At 45.0% G+C, this 21,970-nt stretch overlaps 1 protein-coding gene across 1 annotated transcript in view; it reads right to left on the reverse strand.

Moving 5' to 3' along the window:
• ALOX5 (arachidonate 5-lipoxygenase) overlaps nt 1–21,970 on the reverse strand; it is a 65,641-nt gene that overhangs the window by 8,448 nt on the left and 35,223 nt on the right. The window contains exons 6-9 of the mRNA XM_032959123.2: nt 13,969–14,141; nt 9,435–9,581; nt 6,855–7,058; nt 3,528–3,614 (exon numbers count right to left, since the gene is read on the reverse strand). Of these exons, the coding sequence (XP_032815014.2) occupies nt 3,528–3,614; nt 6,855–7,058; nt 9,435–9,581; nt 13,969–14,141 (611 nt within the window). The remainder of the gene's footprint in view (nt 1–3,527; nt 3,615–6,854; nt 7,059–9,434; nt 9,582–13,968; nt 14,142–21,970) is intronic.

Raw genomic sequence — 21,970 nt, forward strand, 5'->3', positions numbered from 1 at the left:
TAGAAGGGAAATAACAACACAAGCAGCCGTCCTCAAATGAAGAAACAGAACTGTCGGAAAGACAGCGCTGCAATGAACACTGCTAAGTTTGGCAGCGTATTTTAAGCTGGGTGGGAGGAGCAGAGCACCTTGACAAAGGAGTTTACATATCAACAGAAGAATTTAGCATTGAAGTAGCTGTGTTAATGTAAGAGATTAGCAGGATTCTAGATTTAAAGCTTTCGTGACTGCAAGGATCCATACTCTTTGGTTCTATTCGGTAAAGTCACGTAGGTAAATAATAAAACAACAATAATCACGACGTTTCGGCCACAACACAAGCGGCCTTCATCAGGTGAAGGGACGAGCCTGTCTGGAGGACAGCGCTGGAGTGGAAGAAGCCACGCTTAGATCACGACATTTAAGCTTCCGCGAACACAAGCTTAAATGTCGTGATCTAAGCGTGGCTTCTTCCACTCCAGCGCTGTCCTCCAGACAGGCTCGTCCCTTCACCTGATGAAGGCCGCTTGTGTTGTGGCCGAAACGTCGTGATTATTGTTGTTTTATTATTTACCTACGTGACTTTACCGAATAGAACCAAAGAGTAGATTAGCAGGATGTTAAGGTGAGAAATTAGCATGAGATTAGCATGATGTTAATGTGAGGAATTAGCATGTAACTGGTCACAGAAGTAGCTATGTTAAAGTCAGAGTTCACATATCAACATAGGCATTTAGTATATTGATGCTATAGAAGTGCAACTACCCAACTATCATACAATATTTAACTAAATATAAACTACATCAATATAATCAATGTACTCAATATATTCTCCACTAAGCTGAGCTACTAACAATAAGTCATTATACATTACACTTCTATGTCGCAAAAAATATTTTAATATGCCTCCAACTAATATTTTTATTATAAACTGCCATAGACAGACCCAAACATTGAATTATACACTGCGTTACTATACACTACCTTATTTATACCTTAGATTATAATAATATTAGACTTGTAATATTACAAAATGTATCATTTTACCAACCCTACTGTATACCACACTGCTGTATATTCGTTGTGGTCAGATGAGACCAAAATGGAGCTCTTTGGCATCAACTCAACTCGCCGTGTTTGGAGGAGGAGGAATGCTGCCTATGACCCCAAGAACACCATCCCCACCGTCAAACATGGAGGTGGAAACATTATGCTTTGGGGGTGTTTTTCCGCTAAGGGGACAGGACAACTTCCCCGCATCAAACGGACGATGGACGGGGCCATGTACCGTCACATCTTGGGTGAGAACCTCCTTCCCTCAGCCAGGGCATTCAAAATAGGTCGTGGATGGGTATTCCAGCATGACAATGACCCAAAACACACGGCCAAGGCAACAAAGGAGTGGCTCAAGAAGAAGCACATTAAGGTCCTGGAGTGGCCTAGCCAGTCTCCAGAGCTTAATCCCATGGAAAATCTGTGGAGGGAGCTGAAGGTTCGAGTTGCCAAACGTCAGCCTCGAAACCTTAATGACTTGGAGAAGATCTGCAAAGAGGAGTGGGACAAAATCCCTCCTGAGATGTGTGCAAACCTGGTGGCCAACTACAAGAAACGTCTGACCTCTGTGATTGCCAACAAGGGTTTTGCCACCAAGTACTAAGTCATGTTTTGCAGAGGGGTCGAATACTTATTTCCCTCATTAAAATGCAAATCAATTTATAACATTTTTGACATGCGTTTTTATGGATTTTTTTGTTGTTATTCTCTCTCTCACTGTTCAAATAAACCTACCATTAAAATTATAGACTGATCATTTCTCTGTCAGTGGGCAAACGTACAAAATCAGCAGGGGCTCAAATACTTTTTTCCCTCACTGTATAATTGAATGTTGGGGTCTGTTTATGGCAGTTTATAATACGGGGTATAGTCGTGTCATGTAAAAAAAAGATTAGTTGGAGGCATATTATAGTAATTTTGCGACATAGAAGTGTAATGTATAATTACTTATTGTTCGTAGCTCAGCTTATTGGAGAGTATATTGAGTATATTGATTATATTGATGTCGTTTATATTTTATTTTTTTATCGGTTCACTATATGGTAGCCATTATATAGTGTAGTGTATACCCAGTTACTTAATGTTAATAGCTCAACTTATTGGAGAATATATTGAGTAAATTGATTATATTGATGTAGTTTATATTTAGTTATTTCACATCGGTTTATTGTATGATAGTAGGGTAGTTGCAGTTATTTAGCGTCAATATACTAAATGCCTCTGTTGATATGTAAACTCTGACTTTAACATAGCTACTTCCGTGACCAGTTACATGCTAATTCCTCACATTAACATCATGCTAATCTCCCAGTTACATGCTAATTTCTCACCTTAACATCCTGCTAATCTCTCACATTAACACAGCTACTTCAATGCTAAATTCTTCTGTTGATATGTAAACTCCTTTGTCAAGCCGCTCTGCTCCTCCCACACAGCTTAAAAGACGCTGCCAAGCTTAGCAGTGTTCATTAGGATGCTGTCTTTCCGACAGCTGTGTTCTTCAACTGAGGACGGCTGCTTGTGTTGTGGCCGAAACGTCGTGAGAATTTTATTTTATTATGTTTTATTTTTATTATTTTATTATTTCCCTTCTACGTGACTTTACCAAAAGAACCAAGAAAATGTGTGCATTGTCCTTGAAACTGATTGGCCTACACCAGAGACAGCCTCTACGCCATGTCTTCTTTTTATCATCATCTTAACACTGGAAACAAAAGTCCCATAGATGAAACGTAGCGTCTATGTAAGCATCTCCGAGAGAGCAGTTGCGGAGCACATGGGTGACCGGAGCATCCAAGGGAACAGGTTCACCCTGGATTGCATCGGTTCATCACATCATCTGGTGATCACCTGTTTGCGCAATCACTTTTTTATATATGTATTTTCTAAGTACGGTAAACTAAATGGATTTAAAATAAGCTAAATGGCTATATAACAGGAAGTGAAATGCTTGCAAGTGATTTATAATAGCGATGTAGAGCACGAGATCCATCACTGTGAGCGCCACGCTGCGTCCTATTGCGCGAGACTCATTGTGCATGTTCCGGCCAGAGTGGTTTTGTCTATTTTTGTTGTTGGTAGCCTTTTCCAGTATGGTCCCAATTCCCGGCTTGCTCGTGTCCAGATTCCAGATGTTTTTGTGGTAAGTGAAATGCGACTAACCCATATTTGTGTTTGGGTTAGGCAATGTACAGCAGTAGTTTTATACCCAAATGATTGTCACGAGCCTTCTACCACCCAAATACGATTGCCACACTTACGATTATTTACGAGTGCCAATGTAATGATCAAGTTCTCACCGAAAGAGCTCCTCCTCAAAAGTGGCTTGAGAATTCTTACGACTTAATTCAACATCAACGGAACGTCATGTTTCGATCAAACTGCTCGGCCTTCGCCCGGCAGCGAGCTCGGAAGTGGAGCGGTGATGGTGGAGGTGCGGGGAGCCTGCCCGTCGGTGGACTGCGGTGGGCTGTAAAATGCGCAAACCCCGCTACCTTGTCGAAGAGGCCACACTTGCAGATGAGCTCCTCCCTGGCTTTTGTGTTGATGGCGATGGTGAAGCGCGTGTGATGCACCAACAGCTGTAGGGACATGCGCATGCTACGCTGCAGGTCTTTGCAGGAATCTCCTTCACACACAACCAGCTGCTGTTGCTGCTGCTTGTTGCAATTCGAAGCCAGAATGTTTGTTTCTCAACTGCTTTGATGTATTATTATTTATTATGACAGTTTCAGTTTATTTTGGTATAGCCCTGTGAGCCGTTCGGCTCTTGAATCGGGTGCAACCACAACAAACAAAAAACACGAACAAGAAAAACATCTTAAAGTCACTATGTGACTGTGCAAACAGAAAATCCATGAAAAAAAACAGCAAAATATTCCTGAAAAAAGCACCGTACACCAACGCTGTGTGCAAAAAATCACAGCGGGATGCAAGTCAAACAACAACAACAACCACAAGAAAACTTAGATTAAGGCCATCAGTCAAACTCCGTACTACAACAAAACAAACATGTCCAAACCAAAAAAAGTTTTTCAAATCACCAAAAAATAAAGCCATAATTGCAACGTAACAGTGATCACAGGGACTGTGACCGAATTTTTACAATAAACTACATAAATAACATCTAACACCAAATCCTAGAGCCATAGCTGGCTGCATGAGTTACTCCACAACAGAGGCATCACTCTTTGTTTTTTACGGTAAAGTCACGTATAAATAAGAAATAATAAAATAACATAATAACGTACGACGTGTCTTGGCTTGGATTTGTGTCTCTGTGCTGTCTCTGCCTGTGTGTGGGCCTTGGTGTTTCCGAGTGTGTGCAGCTGCTCCGCTCTTTCCGCGCCCCCCTTTGCTCCATACATACCTCATGCTAATTTGTCCCATTGTCTCTCAGCCTTACCTTCTCTGCCTATTTAAGGCGACTTCACTCTGTGCTGGTTCGCTCTGCTTGGATGTCTATGTGTGTGTGTGTGCGGTCTGTATTTTAAAATTTCATACTTAACTTGCAATTTAGTAATCTTTGAAATTGCGTAATCAACCAGACTATGCATTGTGTTTTGACCGACCGTCTGTGTTGCTTTATATGGTTTCCAAATTTTGCTAAACCCTGTTTTTTGGTATGCTTCTCTCGCTGTGTCCCCTGTTGTATCTGTGTTAGTTCCCCCTACTTGGGTGTCTGTATATACATCTGGGGTTATGTGTTTCCTCTCTCTCGTAAATGTAGCTCTTCTGTACCTGATGATGGCTGCTTGTGTTGCAACCGAAACGTCGTACGCTATTATGTTATTTTATTATATCTTATTTATACGTGACTTTACCGAAAAAAACAAAGAGTAATTCCTGCAGTCACGAAAGCTTCGAATCAAGTCTAACAGAGGCATCAGTCGGAGTATCAAATTTTTCAATGCACCTTTAAGATCAGCACGCTAAATCAAAATACAGATAATACTTTGCAACTTCATCCGGAGTGAAACATTTTATTTTATTTTACACCAATGAATAGCAGTGGCAGCTAGGGGTGTACAACTCCTCTAGAGCAGTTTTGAGAGAAAATCTCATTGGTAGCGATTCAAGTTGCAGTTTATTGGCAATAGCATTCCAGACTCTGGGGGCATCAATAGCAAAGGCCCTTCCTCTAGTTTTTGTACGGCAATATGGAATGTGAAGCTGGTAAATGAGCGAAGACCTGAGGTCAAATTTGTTCTTTGAAACAGAGAGGAGATCCAGCAGGTAGTCTGCGGACTTTTTCTGTAAGTACATCGTGAATAAATAAGATCTGGTGCACAAGCCGTCGAACATTAAAAGATGTTAAGTTTGACCCAATGTAGAGATCACAGTGGTGAGTCTTATATGGGCAGTTCAATGTAAATCTTAAGGCCGAGTGATAGATGGAATCAAGCTTCTTCAGTACAGTACTGGGGGCTGATTTATACACGATGTCACAGTAGTCAAGTAGAGGCAGTATGGTAGCTTTTATCAATTCCAAACGGAACATTGGGGGGAAGCAGTGCTTGTGTCGATAAAGAAAACCAATTTTTATTTTTGTCTTTTTACCAAAATAATCAATGTGGTCCTCAAAATTCAGTTTTGAATCCAGGATGACCCCAAGATACTTATAGATCTTGACTTGCTCTATTTGATAATTATTTAAGGAATGTAATGGGGGAAAATAACTTCCTGCTTTAATCCTGGTGAGAAGTATAGCAGCTTGGTTTTGGAGGTATTCAGGACTAGTTTAAGAGCAACTAGCTGTTGTAGTTTGTTGAAATCACACTGTAGCTTAGCAATCCCGTCATCCAGAGAGCGGCCAGCAGTAATCAGTATCGTGTCATCTGCAAAAAGATTTACCCTGGAATGATCCAGGTCAGTGCCCAAATCATTGACATATAGAGAGAACAAAAGGGGGCCGAGGATGGAACCCTGTGGAACCCCTTTTGTTATCTTAACACTGTTTGACCTCCAACCATCTGTGAATGCAGTTTGGGTGCGAGAAAAGAGGTAATTTTGTAACCATTTTACTGCGTTTTCGGAAAAACCGAGGCAACTTAGTTTACTAAGCAGGGTGTTGTGGTCTACTGTATCAAAAGCTTTGGACAGGTCTAGAAAAAGACAGGCAAGGTACAGCTTATTATCAAGGCTATATGACACTTGTTTACACAGCCTCACTGAGTCTGGAGACTCGTTTGCATGCGTACCAGTGTACCCAGACACAATCCTGTGTGCATGGTATGGGGAGCACAACGAGTAAGTAGTTATACAGCAATCCCTCGCCAACCACGGACTTGCCAACCGCGGAAAATCATGTACACACGGTTTATTATCTGTTTCCCAATTTACGAATTGCAGTCTGTAAATGTTGAATATCCACAGGTAAGCACGGGTCTGAATAGCTTATTATTATCTGTCCATTTGTTTAGTTGATTCTCGCAGCGCATAGATTGAATGAGGCCAAACAGTAAGGTGCACCAGGACTTACAAAAAATGTAGCAGCCATCCACTCACACACTCACCCATCCAGCCACTCACCTGGAATGCGAATCAGCAGGTCAAGAGTCAACATACACTGGCCTGTGTGACTGCGGTGAGATGCAGACTGTAGAGCGTCTATTGGTCTGTGGGCTCCTGGTAAAAGAGCCGTGCACCATGGGAGGCTTCGCCAAGGTTACACACTGGGACACATCATCACCATCGCATGCCATGGTCTATTCACTGGCCGGCTATATCATCATCATCACGTGCCTGGCGCCGGATAAGTGCGCGACCGTGGTGGCAGCACGCAACAACAGGTAGTCTCGGTGCTTTTAGCAGCATGGCACCTTAAAGATGGGATGGACGGCCGGCAGTTGTCGGAACATGGCGATCCCGAACACCTCAGAGATGAGGTGTGTGTGCAGCAAGTGAGACACCGTCTGGTGCACGTGGAAGTCACAGGACCTCGCCCACATCTTGGCCAACATCCAATCGTTGTTGGAGTCGGTTGGCAGGAAGATGGGGTTGTCCGAGCCTGGGGTCTGCTGCAGCTGTTGGGCAGAAATATTCAAACATAAATATTTGTAAAAGTACATTACACAAATTGAATTATAGACGTAAGTTACCTGTGAATAGAATAAATTATATCATTCTTAAATGACGTTTAATTGCATTGCTATCGATGATTATTTGAAATATCCGTGGCTCGCCAGTGCATGTAAACATTGTGGATGAGAGGACGAGAAACGCTGCTGTTACAGATTTATGTATTTTGATTATTTACCCAGGAAAGCCTTGCTGAGTCTCAACTCATCTAAGAAGGGCCCTGGCAAGTTTTTTCGTAGGAGAGGGCAATATTTCTACATGCCAATCCCAATTGAATAATGTGCAGCTCATGTTTCACCATTGGGATTTTTGGCCAATACCAGTTAACGTTGGTTTTTCTTTTGCTGTGGCAGGAAACCAAAAAACCCAGAGGGAAACCCATGCAGACCAGGGGGGAGAACATATAAAAATGCACGCAGAAAGTGCCCAAGTCGGGAATCCAACCCAGGTCCCTCTCGCGTGTCACCACAACGCCACCCCACCCGCGCAATTATTGGGCATCCATGGCGTGGAACAGTGGTGGTCCTCACGCCAGCTCGGGGCCCCGTGCCCAAGCAATCCCCATGGCCAAAAACAACTAAAAAGTGACTTAATTTCTGCGAAAAGCAGGAACGGGGCAGCGATTATTTCCGCTCCATTGCCAAGGAAGGGGCCGTCTGTGCGGAACCCTCGCGGCCGCGCCAACAGCCAACAGACCGAGGCCATTCCCATTCGAGAGTCACGGCTTGCAGGCATGAGGCTGTTGTCCTCCACCTCCCCACGCTGCCCTCCCCCCCGTGTTTATCCGTGAAGTTAAACGTGTTTACACTGGCATCCTGCCAATCCCCTAAACGCCCCGGAGGCGTGCTCGGTTTTGCGGCCAGAGGTGGCGGAATTGTGAGCCATCTTCTGACGATCGACGCCGACGGAGCTATTGGACGGGGGGGGGGGGTCATGTTGGGTGAATATTCAAATCCCCAAGGGTGTGAATTGTGTTTCATTTACCCACACGACATGAAACTCTGGAATCTGTTTCTCTGTTAGTCGACGCTGTACAAATTGAAAAATCAGTAAGCTTCTACAAATTGAAATATCAGTAAGCTCATACAAATTGAAATATCAGTAAGCTCATACAAATTGAAATATCAGTAAGCTCATACAAATTGAAATATCAGTAAGCTCCCTTGCCTCGCCCCGAGGTATTTTAGACGTGAGAAAAGGCAGCGCTACCCCTGCAGAGCTCCCTTTGGTCGGAACGCAATGTATGTGATGCACTGTACGAGGCGATGGCGCTGAAACACGTCGGTGGAAGTCGCTGTGGACCCAATCTGCTAGGCAGCCAACGCTCGAGATAGTCACCGTGGCCAGAGAGCCAGCGTTGAGAGTTATGTTATTATTTCACCATCATCATAATCGCCCCATAACTGCAGCGGTTTGTAGGGTCCCCTAATGCCTCCCTGTCGGCCGCTCCTCTGAAATATCTCTCGAGTCTTGTGCCGGATTTTTTTTCAATTCTATTACCTGGAAAATAACATCTTGTTTGCAGGGACTCCACAGTGTCGGCTAACACAACAAACACATAATGAAGCAAACGCACACACATGCATACTCACACACAAAGACAAGTGCTGTTAGTGAGCACCTTTGGCGGCCAGCACCACGCCCGGCCACCTTTGCCTCCCTAGTGGTACTAATTTGAGGCTGAGTCGACCTAGGGTATGCCCAGGAGCGGTTCAGATATTTGTAACTGGCGTTGGCCATTAATGGGAATTTAACACGCGTCTCTGGGTTCGAAGTGAAACATCACATCCAGTCAAACGCATAAACACACATACAAGTAATGAGGTGGTGCACACCTCCAGTTTATAGAGGTGGAATTTTGGGAGAAAAAAATTTAGTTACCGGGTAAAGCCCACTGAGCTGCTAGCTGTTTTTCACCAGTTTCAGTTTCTTTATTTTGGTATAGCCCTGTGAGCCATTCGACTCTTGAATCGGTGCAACCACAACAAACAAAATTTATAGGATCCAAATAACCTAAACACATGTTTCTAAATATGGGGGGTAAAACTGGGGACCTGGAGAAAATCTACGCCACCTCAGAGAGGACATGCACCCTCCAATAATGCAGGCATCGTCAGGGTTGGGATCGAACCCAAGTTCACCAACATGCTAGGCAAGGGATATAACATCTCGCCACTCCAGCTGTGAGAGTCACCTGTGTCATGCTTTAAATGAGTTGAGACTGGTAGAATGTTTTAGTTCACCTGGGAGATCGTTACAGTTGAAAGAGCTCAGTGTCTGAGCGGGAGCGTGATGTAGAGAGGAGATGGCGTCCTCCTCACCTGGATGGCGATGGGAACTAACTTCTTGTTGACGTTGTTGTACAAGAGGCAGATGGGTGCCGCCACGTACTGCATCGTGCACGGGTCAGTGGAATTGGCCTGGATTCCGTCCATGATGCTGTAGTCGGCGATGAAGATATTCCCTTGCTGAAAAACACGCAAGCATATGCCACCAAGTGATCCCGACGCACGACATCCAATCCTTTCCCGAGAGGAATAACCGCCGTAACGTTTGGAGTTTTGCTCCGCGTGCTGGGAGCTCCTGAATTCAGTTCCTGAAGCAGCTCCCAGAGCGTGGAGAGAAACGTCAGACATTATGCCGAACAGTGCATGGTATGACCAGAAATCACACCGGGCAGCTGTGTAGAACTGCGAAAACTTACGAAGTGCAATTACACAACAATATGTAAATGTGTGCAGTCGACTATGTCACCCACAGTGAGGGAAAAAGTATTTGATCCCCTACTGATTTTGTACGATTGTCCACTGACATAGAAATGATCAGTCTATAATTTTAATGGTAGGTCTATTTGAACAGTGAGAGACAGAATAACAACAACAAAATCCAGAAAAACGCATGTCAAAAATGTCATAAATTGATTTGCATTTTAATAAGGGAAATAAGTATTTGACCCCCTCTCAATCAGAAAGATTTCTGGCTCCCAGGTGTCTTTTATACAGGTAACGAGCTGAGATTAGGAGCACACTCTTAAAGGGAGTGCTCCTAATCTCAGCTTGTTACCTGTATAAAAGACACCTGTCCACAGAAGCAATCAATCAATCAGATTCCAAACTCTCCACCATGGCCAAGACCAAAGAGTTCTCCAAGGATGTCAGGGACATTGTAGACCTACACAAGGCTGGAATGGGCTACAAGACCATTGCCAAGCAGCTTGGTGAGAAGGTGACAACAGTTGGTGCGATTATTCGCAAATGGAAGAAACACAAAATAACTGTCAATCTCACTAGGCCTGGGGCTCCATGCAAGATCTCACCTCGTGGAGTTGCAATGATCATGAGAACGGTGATGAATCAGCCCAGAACTACACGGGAGGATCTTCTCAATGATCTCAAGGCAGCTGGGACCATAGTCACCAAGAAAACAATTGGTAACACACTATGCCGTGAAGGACTGAAATCCTGTAGTGCCCGCAAGGTCCCCCTGCTCAAGAAAGCACATATACATGCCCGTCTAAAGTTTGCCAATGAACATCTGAATGATTCAGAGGACAACTGGGTGAAAGTGTTGTGGTCAGATGAGACCAAAATGGAGCTCTTTGGCATCAACTCAACTCGCCGTGTTTGGAGGAGGAGGAATGCTGCCTATGACCCCAAGAACACCATCCCCACCGTCAAACATGGAGGTGGAAACATTATGCTTTCGGGGTGTATTTCTCCTAAGGGGACAGGATAACTTCATCGCATCAAAGGGACGATGGACGGGGCCATGTACCATTAAATCTTCGGTGAGAACCTCCTTCCCTCAGCCAGGGCATTGAAAATGGGTCGTGGATGGGTATTTCAGCATGACAATGACCCAAAACACACAGCCAAGGCAACAAAGGAGTGGCTCAAGAAGAAGCACATTAAGGTCCTGGAGTGGCCTAGCCAGTCTCCAGACCTTAATCCCATAGAAAAATCTGTGGAGGGAGCTGAAGGTTCGAGTTGCCAAACGTCAGCCTCGAAACCTTAATGACTTGGAGAAGATCTGCAAAGTGGAGTGGGACAAAATCCCTCCTGAGATGTGTGCAAACCTGATGGCCAACTACAAGAAACGTCTGACCTCTGTGATTGCCAACAAGGGTTTTGCCATCAAGTACTAAGTCATGTTTTGCAGAGGGGTCAAATACTTATTTCCCTCATTAAAATGCAAATCAATTTATAACATTTTTGACATGCGGTTTTCTGGTTTTTTTTGTTGTTATTCTCTCTCACTATTCAAATAAACCTACCATTAAAATTATAGACTGATCATTTCTTTGTCAGTGGGCAAACGTACAAAATCAGCAGGGGATCAAATACTCTTTTCCCTCATTGTATGGGGACCAGGGTAGCGCCTAACACTTGTGTCTCACAGCAAAAAGCCTTTCGGTTCAATTCCTGACTCGGGCACCTATTTCCGTGGAGTTTGTATATCCTCTCTGTCTCCCCCTGTTCTGTATGGGTTTCCGCTGGGTTCTGCAGTTTCTTCCCAAAGAAAAAAAACCAAACAGTGTAACTGGCATTGGGCAAACATCCCAATGTTGAAAATTACACAAATTGGGATTACAGACAGAAGCAGCGGCAGCAGCAACATCACCCCTGACTGCAAAAACTAGGCAAGTGACCCTCCTGAAATAAAGTCTTGAAAACCAGGAAGGGCTGTTCTGCTGGGTATAAACAAGCTTCACAATTAGTTTGGTAACTTTCTGTGATCTTACTTGCAATCTGTTGACAAAGGAAACGAAACGGGAGCCCCTGGTGTGTGTTGGCGGTGTTGTTTACACGCGGCATTGTCCTTCTGGGACTGGTTACATTTTGTAGACCTTAAAAATAATGTGTACCTGCAAGTTACTCAATTGCAGCAGCAACCCCCTACTGTGAAAAAACTTAGCACGAACATTATGAAAAAAGACCTGAGACTCGGTGAGGCATCCCATGAGCACAATTCGGGCAGTCCTCGAATTTCTACTTATAACCCATCGACTTAAAACACAAACTCGCACTTGAAAACTGAACTGCGGAACTATTCTGTTCAGCGGAGAGATCCTCCGTGAGATGGAACGAGTCAGCCCCGTGCTGGGAGTGTCTGTGTGTTCACGCGCACGTGTGCGTGTGTGTGAAAGTGAGTGTGCACACGTGTGTGTCTCTCTGTATGTGTCTCTCTGCCACTAAGAGATGGGGCCTTACCATCAGCCCCACCAAAACTAAGCACCTGCCTGGGTGTTTTGTACTATCGGACACTTCACCCCCACAACTCCCAATCGGTGATGGGGCAGTTGTGGAGAGAGTGGAGAGTTTCCTATACCTGGGCAGTGTGCTTATGACCGGCTCCAGTTTAACAGCAGAGGTCGCATTCCGAATCAGTCGAGCGGCAATATCTTTGCATCGGTTGCGTAACGCTGTGTGGAAGCTACCTGGTCTGTCGTTCTTCACTAAGCTTCGAGTCTTCTCGGCCAAAGTCATTCCCTCCCTTCTCTACGCTTGCGAAACGTGGACCCCCCTAATGGAACATCTTCGCCGGTTAGAAACATTTAGGGTAGCCTGCCTACGATCCATCCTGGGTTTAACCAGGCTGGATTGTGTGAGGATATCACAAGTCCTTGAAAGATCTGGACAAGGTCCCATCGGTGAGCTCCTCCGGCAGGCAAGGCTGCGTTGGCTGGGTCATGTAGCCCGCATGCCCAGCCACCGCATGCCCTAAACAGCTTTTGTTCGGCCGGATTGAGGGGGCTAAACGGGCGCGGCACGGGCTAGAGAAGAGATGGAGTGATGTGGTACAGGAGGACGTGGAGCTGAGTGGACTTGCCGATGACTGGTACCAGCGGTGTCAAGATCGGCCTCCGTGGAGGAAGCTCGTGAAGGACGCTACTGGGCAGTTGGAGGCAGTCGCCCTCCAACAACGAAGAGCGGAGGAGCGACGCTCACAACAACGAGCGGAGCGCCGGGTGGCTAAAGCACAGCAAGTTGGCACAATAGGGGGCACAGGTGGTGCATCAGCCAGTAATCTCGGTCATCTCAAGTCAGTCGACCCGTGGCACCTGGGTCTGCCCCGTGACCTCCTGCCAGCGGGCGTTCGACACTTCACGTGGCCTCAAGGTGCACATGGCCTGGCACAAGCGTCGTGGTGACGTCACCTCCACTTAGTGGCGAATGGCGGTTGTTGTTGTTGTGTCTCTGTGTGTGTGTGTTTGTGTGTGTCTCTGTGTGTGTGTGTGTGCCCCGTGTGTGTAATTGTGGGGATTCATTGCGCCCCTTCTGACAAGCAAGTCGGCATCGGGACTCAAGATAAGTGAAAACAAAACAGATTTATTTTCTATTTATGTTACTTTATTTTATGTTTTATTTACTATACAGTACTCTTTGTTTTTTTCGGTAAAGTCACGTAGGTAAAAAAAATAAATTAATTAAATCACGACGTTTCGGGCTCAACACAAGCGTCCTTCTTCAGGTGGGGACAACTTACTTTTTTACCGACGTGACTTTACCGAAAAAAACCAAAGAGTATGAATCCTTGCAGTCACGAAAACTTCAAATCTAGAATTACGATACCGTATTTTCTTATATAGTGTTAGATGCATATCTACAATAATTAACACTGCTTCCATTTTTTGTTGAAACCGTAACACATTTTATAACTGACCGTATGTGCATATAAATGGAGTACATTTTTGTGTTTCAACTTACGAACCGTCGACTTACGAACGAACGAACGGGTCACATGAACAAAACCCGCTCTTAAGTCGAGGTCTAGCCCGTAAACAACAACAAATGACTGTAACACGATGTGCAACAGCCGTGTAAGTGGGCTGCGGTGGTGCAGTTAACCACGCACCTTTGCCTCCTCCTCCAGGGAGATGGAGCGCTCCAGACACGCTTCCACCATCTCGTGAGTGACGGGAAGTTTCGCAGGGATCTCGGTGCACTTTTTGAAGACGACGGGATTGCAGCCGTTCAGAAACTGGTAGCCAAACATGAAGTCCTCTTGCCAGTGCTTCATGACATACTCTGGAAACGCACAGGCACACGGCCGATCACCTCTCGTTGAGAGTGAAATCAACAAATCCCTGTGTTACCACGCCACAGCACGTTGGATGCTGCGGTCATGTAAATGATTCAAATCTGTTGGGATGGCCACATTTTCTCCACTCGTTGAGTCGGTGGTCTAAACAACAAATTGGCCACAGTTATTTGTGTGGTCTGGATAAGGCTGAGAGATGCAGTGCCGCACACTGTGTATTATTCAATATACGTGGTGTACATGGTTCGCACACTGGAATTGCAATCCACAAGTCGCTGGTTTGATTCCATCTTAAAATCCCACCTCAGTTAGTCGGCCGGCAGGCCGCGTGTGTGGGTCACATTGTGAGTGTTCCCATCTGTTCCCGAGATGTGTGGCCAACGTGGACGAGTAGGCCACAACATTTACCTCTTGAGCGGCCCTCCTTGAACTCCCTCTAGCACATGGACCTTCCGCAGCAGTGTCATGAGCAAGAGATTGCAGATCTGCGCCCATGAGGATGTGAATGTGCCCCTGCACTGCGACTCCACACACAGCGTGCGAGGTTCACCGAAACAAGACGAGCTGCCCCCTGAAGACAACCGCCATACCCTAACACGATGTGGAGACTACACTTAGACTACACTTAGAATGTACCGGCAGACGATCCGCACACTACAGAAGCGTTTCGTTTGTGCGCGTCCCACCAGCCACTCGGCCCCCTTGGGGAGTGAATGTCTCCCAACAGCATTGCTTCAATGTGAACAAACATTTGGACTGCTGTTATCTACCGCAACATTGTATTCTTGCTTCTTTCGGTAAAGTCACGTAGAAGGGAAACAATAAAATAATACAAATATAAAACAATACAATTTTAATTTAAAGCTTTCGTGACTGCAAGGATTCATCTTCTTTGGTTCTTTCGGTAAAGTCACGTAGAATGAGAATAAAACGTCGTGAGAATATTATTGTGTTATTTTATTTTATCAATTTATTATTTTATTCTCATTCTACGTGACTTTACCGATAGAACCAAATAAGATTAATACAATTTAAACGTTGTCGTTACAAATAACCGCCACTTTTTTCAAATTTTCCTGCTGTGGTTTTCACACCTGATTATGATTGCTTGTGTTGCAGTCGAAAGGTCGTGAGAATTTAAATGTTTTATATTTTTATTATTTTATTGTTTCCCTTCTACGTGACTTTACCGAAAGAACCAAGAATATGAATCCCTGCAGTCACGAAAGCTTTAAATCAAAATTTATCGCAACATTATTTTAAAATACATTTGATTGGCATCGATAATAATGTTGTGTTAATAATTAATATAATATATCATACCTGTCAACCCATACGGTTTACCCGTATTCTTGTACAGGGAAATTGAGAGTTTTGAGGTCCAATACGCGGTACAGTCGTTTCAATGCGGGCAACACAATGTTGTATCTGTTTTTGTTTCTCCCTTGCGATGGGACTTTGCAGGATGAACGTTGAGATGTATAAGGCCACAGGGTGACCAATAAGATCTGAATTTGTGTGTAATAAGGTAGGCTCAGATAAGGGGTTGACAGGTTTGATACAAACAAACTTCTGTTTACCTCAGCCAAGCAATTACGTCATGTCTGCCATGTTGCGTGAGTGACTTCACGGCGGCCGTGTTGTGTGAGTGATACTCTCTGGTTCTATTCGGTAAAGTCACGTAGGTAAAAATAAAATAACAAAAAATCACGACGTTTCGGCCACAACACAAGTGGCCTTCATCAGGTGAAGGGACTGGACTGTCCAGAGGACAGCGTTGGAGTAAAGACAGCAAGCCCAGGTCGCGTCCTTTAAGCTGTGTGGGAGGAAACAAAAAACGCCTTGACAAAGGAATTAGCATAACAATGATGTACTGGACCGGCACGGTGGGGGGGAGTTTACATGTTGGTGTGAAGGGAAATAAGCTGCTGTGAAAGTTTGGAATACCACTACTTGAATATACTGTACCATTGAAAATTAGTTTAATGTTTGGTTTGATTTAGAACATCTTTCCAATGTTTGCTTAATTTGAAACCATCCTCTCGGTTGAAATTGTGTCTGTGTTTGTAAATCTGAATTGCCTCGTGGACAAATCTCTGATAAAAACCTGTGGGTTTGCAGAGAACCTTGGTATCGGAGAAAACTATATCGTGATCACCCACAGCGTTGTAACAGTGATCAGCTACGGCAGAAGAATTCGTTCTACCGTGTTTCAAATCTGATTTGTGCTCGCGAATTCGGTCAGAGACATGTCGTTTCGTCTCCCCGATATAGCAGTCACCACAGGTGCAGCTCAGTTTGTAAACCCCGGGGTACTGTAAGTCAGGAACGACATCCTTCATGGATGGGATCAGGTCACGGATTTTGTGTACTGTATTGAACCGGACCAGGATCCTGTGTTTGTTTAGAATTTTGGAGATCTTTTTAGTAACGCCTGCTATATATGGTAGTGTGATGGTTTTGACCGGAGTATCAAGAGGTTGTTTCTGTATGGAGGGAGAAACAGCTTGGCGGATGGTACGGTCAGAGTATCCGTTTCTCTTGAGGGCCAGGTGTACATGTTTTAATTCACTGGTCAGGTGGTGTTGGTCCGAAATGCAATGTGCCCTGTGGTATAACGTTTTGATGAGATAATTCTTTTGAGCTGGGTGGTGGGATTCAGGTTTCAAGTAGGAATCTGTGTGGGTGGGTTTCCTGTAGACAGAATGCCCCAGTGAGCCATCAGGTCTCCTCTCAAACAGAACATCCAAGAATGGTAGCTTGCCATCTTTCTCAACTTCCATGGTGAATTTGATGGCAGGATGTCTAGAATTGATGTGGTGTAGGAAAATGTTCAAAGCTGGGAGGCCATGTGGCCAAATGACGAAAGTGTCATCCACATATCTCTTCCACAGGGAAGGTCTGAGGGTGGAAGTCTGGATGGCGTCTGATTCAAATTTCTCCATGAAAACATTGGCTATCACTGGTGATAAGGGAGAACCCATGGGGGTACCCTCATTTTGTTTGTAGAAGGTGCCATTCCAAGTAAAGTAGGTATTGGTGAGGCAGTGTCTAATCAGCGCAGGTGTATCGGGGTCTAGTCCATGTTGTACCAAATTTCAATGGTGTCAGGTACCGACCGGGACCTTGGTGAACAGGGAGACCACATCGAAGCTGACAAAGATATCGTCAGGGGACAGTACAACGTCTTTGACCATAGAGACCAAATGAGCTGAGTTAAGTACTGTTGAGGAGGCCTTGCCAGTGAAAGGTAGCAAGGTATCTGACAGAAAACGTGCTAGCTTATAGGTAGGGGAGTTGATCGTGGATACGATGGGTCGTAGTGGAGTGCCTTCTTTACGAATCTTGGGGAGACCATATAATCTAGGGGGTCTTGCAGCAGAAGGTTTTAAGGAGGGACGTTTAGTTGGTTCGATTAGGGAGGTCGAACTTGTGATGATCGTGTTGGTTTTGATAGGCTATTAGTAGGGTCATTTTAATTTTTTTAGTAACTTCCATCGTTGAGTAGGTTCTGGATTTTGTTGTTGTACGAATCTTTATCCAATAATTACAGTAACGTTGCCTTTGTCGGCTGCGAGGATGACTATATCACTTCTGTTTTTTTAAATTCGCGAGTTCAGAGCGTTCATTTTTGCTGATGTTGCTAATGGGTTTCTTAGCATTCTTTAGAATAGTGGCTATTTCAGCTCTTGCAACCTCTGCTTGGATGTGTCCTATGCCTTTAAGGGCCACATCGACCTGAGAGATGATATCATCTACAGGAATATGTTTCGGGGTGAGAGCAAAATTTAGCCCTCTAGCCAGTACTGTTTTCAGATTGTGCGAAATCGGGGTGCTACTCTGATTAATGACGATTTTGTTAACGTCTAGTTTTGTTATATGTGGGACTGGGTTCTTCTGCGATAGGTGGTTGAATTTAGAAATCAGGTTAGCTTTGTATTTGACTGAAAGTGAATCGGCAGAAGAAGCAGTCATGTTGTCTACGTGGTTCCAATCAGAGGGTGACATTTTTTGTGTGAGCGTTAAATGAGCTTGTAGGAGAGTCCTGTCTAAAGTATCGAGTTCAAAACGGAGTAGTCTTATCCTCTCTGAGATTAAAGATAGGCTGGCCTTAAACAGAATCTGTTTAGAATTCGGTGAGGATACAGCAGCAGATGTATATCCTCACCGAATTCTAAACAGATTCTGTTTAAGGCCAGCCTATCTTTAATCTCAGAGAGGATAAGATTACTCCGTTTTGAACTCGATACTTTAGACAGGACTCTCCTACAAGCTCATTTAACGCTCACACAAAAAATGTCACCTTCTGATTGGAACCACGTAGACAACATGACTGCTTCTTCTGCCGATTCACTTTCAGTAAAATACAAAGCTAACCTGATTTCTAAATTCAACCACCAATCGAAGAAGAACCCAGTCCCACATATAACAAAACTAGACGTTAACAAAATCGTCATAAATCAGAGTAGCACCCCGATTTCGGACAATCTGAAAACAGTACTGGCTAGAGGGCTAAATTTTGCTCTCACCCCGAAACATATTCCTGTAGATGATATCATCTCTCAGGTCGATGTGGCCCTTAAAGGCATAGGACACATCCAAGCAGACGTTGCAAGAGCTGAAATAGCCACTATTCTAAAGAATGCTAAGAAACCCATTAGCAACATCAGCAAAAATGAATGCTCTGGACTCGCGAATTTAAAAAACAGAAGTGATATAGTCATCCTCTCAGCCGACAAAGGCAACGCTACTGTAATTATGGATAAAGATTCGTACAACAACAAAATCCAGAACCTACTCAACGACGGAAGTTACTCAAAAATAAAAAATGACCCTACTAATAGCCTGACTATAAAAACCAACAAGATCATCACAAGTTCGACCTCCCTAATCGAACCAACTAAACGTCCCTCCTTAAAACCTTCTGCTGCAAGACCCCCTAGATTCTATGGTCTCCCCAAGATTCGTAAAGAAGGCACTCCACTACGACCCATCGTATCCACGATCAACTCCCCTACCTATAAGCTAGCACGTTTTCTGTCAGATACCTTGCTACCTTTCACTGGCAAGACCTCCTCAGCAGTATTTAACTCAGCTCATTTGGTCTCTATGGTCAAAGACGTTGTACTGTCCCCTGACCATATCCTTGTCAGCTTCGATGTGGTCTCCCTGTTCACCAAGGTCCCGGTACCTGACACCATTGAAATCATTGAAAATTTGGTACAACATGGACTAGACCCCGATACACCTGCGCTGATTAGACACTGCCTCACCAATACCTACTTTACTTGGAATGGCACCTTCTACAAACAAAATGAGGGTACCCCCATGGGTTCTCCCTTATCACCAGTGATAGCCAATGTTTTCATGGAGAAATTTGAATCAGACGCCATCCAGACTTCCACCCTCAGACCTTCCCTGTGGAAGAGATATGTGTATGACACTTTCGTCATTTGGCCACATGGCCTCCCAGCTTTGAACCTTTTCCTACACCACATCAATTCTAGACATCCCGCCATCAAATTCACCATGGAAGTGGAGAAAGATGGCAAGCTACCATTCTTGGATGTTCTGTTTGAGAGGAGACCTGATGGCTCACTGGGGCATTCTGTCTACAGGAAACCCACCCACACAGATTCCTACTTGAAACCTGAATCCCACCACCACCCAGCTCAAAAGAATTATCTCATCAAAACGTTATACCACAGGGCACATTGCATTTCGGACCAACACCACCTGACCAGTGAATTAAAACATGTACACCTGGCCCTCAAGAGAAACGGATACTCTGACCGTACCATCCGCCAAGCTGTTTCTCCCTCCATACAGAAACAACCTCTTGATACTCCGGTCAAAACCATCACACTACCATATATAGCAGGCGTTACTAAAAAGATCTCCAAAATTCTAAACAAACACAAGATCCTGGTCCGGTTCAATACAGTACACAAAATCCGTGACCTGATCCCATCCGTGAAGGATGTCATTCCTGACTTACAGTACCCCGGGGTTTACAAACTGAGCTGCACCTGTGGTGACTGCTATATCGGGGAGACGAAACGACATGTCTCTGACCGAATTCGCGAGCACAAATCAGATTTGAAACACGCTAGAACGAATTCTTCTGCCGTAGCTGATCACTGTTACAACGCTGTGGGTGATCACGATATAGTTTTCTCCGATACCAAGGTTATCTGCAAACCCACGGGTTTTTATCAGAGATTTGTCCACGAGGCAATTCAGATTTACAAACACAGACACAATTTCAACCGAGAGGATGGTTTCAAATTAAGCAATCATTGGAAAGTTGTCCTAAATCAAACCAAACATTAAACTAATTTTCAATGGTATAGTATATTTATTCAGGTAGTGGTATTCCAAACTTTCACAGCAGCTTATTTGCCTTCACACCAACATTATGTAAACTCCCCGCCCCCCCCCCCCCCCCCCCCTCCATAGTGCCGTTCCAGTACATATTTTTTTATGCTAATTCCTTTGTCAAGGCGTTTTTTGTTTCCTCCCACACAGCTTAAAGGACGTGACCTGGGCTTGCTGTCTTTACTCCAACGCTGTCCTCTGGACAGTCCAGTCCCTTCACCTGATGAAGGCCACTTGTGTTGTGGCCGAAACGTCGTGATTTTTTGCTATTTTATTTTTACCTACGTGACTTTACCGAATAGAACCAGAGAGTATGGATCCTTGCAGTCACGAAAGCTTCAAATTTAGAATTGTGTGAGTGACTTTACGGTGGCCATGTTGCGTGAGTTACTTTACTTTACGGCGGCCATGTTATGTTCCTGTTATGTTCCTGGCAGCTGATTGGCTGAAGCGGTGGGATTGATGACATCACCCCTAGCAATCACGGTATTTACTTACAAATGTTTTCTGTTTCCTGTTGTGGAATTTCGGAGCGTAATACAGTCGCAACCTGCAGGCTAAGGCCCAATTTAATTTAACCAGGTCAAAGCGTGCACTTTATTTGGTATGTCGGCTGCTTAAAAATAATAAGTTTGCTGTGGTTCTGGCTATGTGTTGAAATAGGTGGTAAGATATTTGGATGGTTTGATATTTGACGCGGGTGTTTGTGATGCCACGACAGTGAAGCTGCTCCGCCGAGGGCGGGGCCGCCACTCTGCTGCTGCAACAGAGAAGCCACCGGCTTCCATCACAGCGCTTTCCCCACCACCCCCCACATAAACACACACATGCACTCACGTAGGGCCTCGTGGGGGGGTCACCTGCCCCTCAGTTTTTACCCGAGAGACCTCCTCGTGGGGGTGCTCCACAGTTTTTCAGGGCCAGGGAATTGGCAGAACCCCTCCCAGGCCGAATGACACTGCGGCGCCGTGGATTAACTTAAAATTGTATGGCCACGGCGAACTCACTGAGAACCGCAATGAGGAAATGCCCAAGGCACACGCAACAGCAGGCAGGCCGGAGGCGGGGCGGCGCAGATTGACCTTTAAGGTCTGTAAACGATGTGTGCGATCAACACAAACTGGCACACGATCACCACAAACTGGAGCACGATCACCACAAACTGGAGCACGATCACCACAAACTGGCACACATCGGTTAAACAATGGGGGGGCGGGGCGTCGGAGAGGGGGGATAATCCGATTTGGCCAGGGGCGGGAAATCCGAGGCTGCCGATTGGATAAGGGGCCAGCGGGTCGGCTGCACGTAGGCTTTGAAGTTGAAGCATAAAAAGGGATGGATTTGGGAAGCTGGCTGTCTTTTGCGCCGGGGGTCAACTGGAGAGAGGGATCGAGGAGTCGTCATCCCCACTGCTACTCGAACATCCGTGAGACGGGTC

This window comes from Petromyzon marinus, chromosome 22 (genome assembly GCF_048934315.1).
Source record: "Petromyzon marinus isolate PM22_M1 ecotype Great Lakes invasive population chromosome 22, UKy_Petmar_22M1.pri1.0, whole genome shotgun sequence".
In the NCBI taxonomy this organism is placed as follows: Eukaryota; Metazoa; Chordata; class Hyperoartia; order Petromyzontiformes; family Petromyzontidae; genus Petromyzon; species Petromyzon marinus.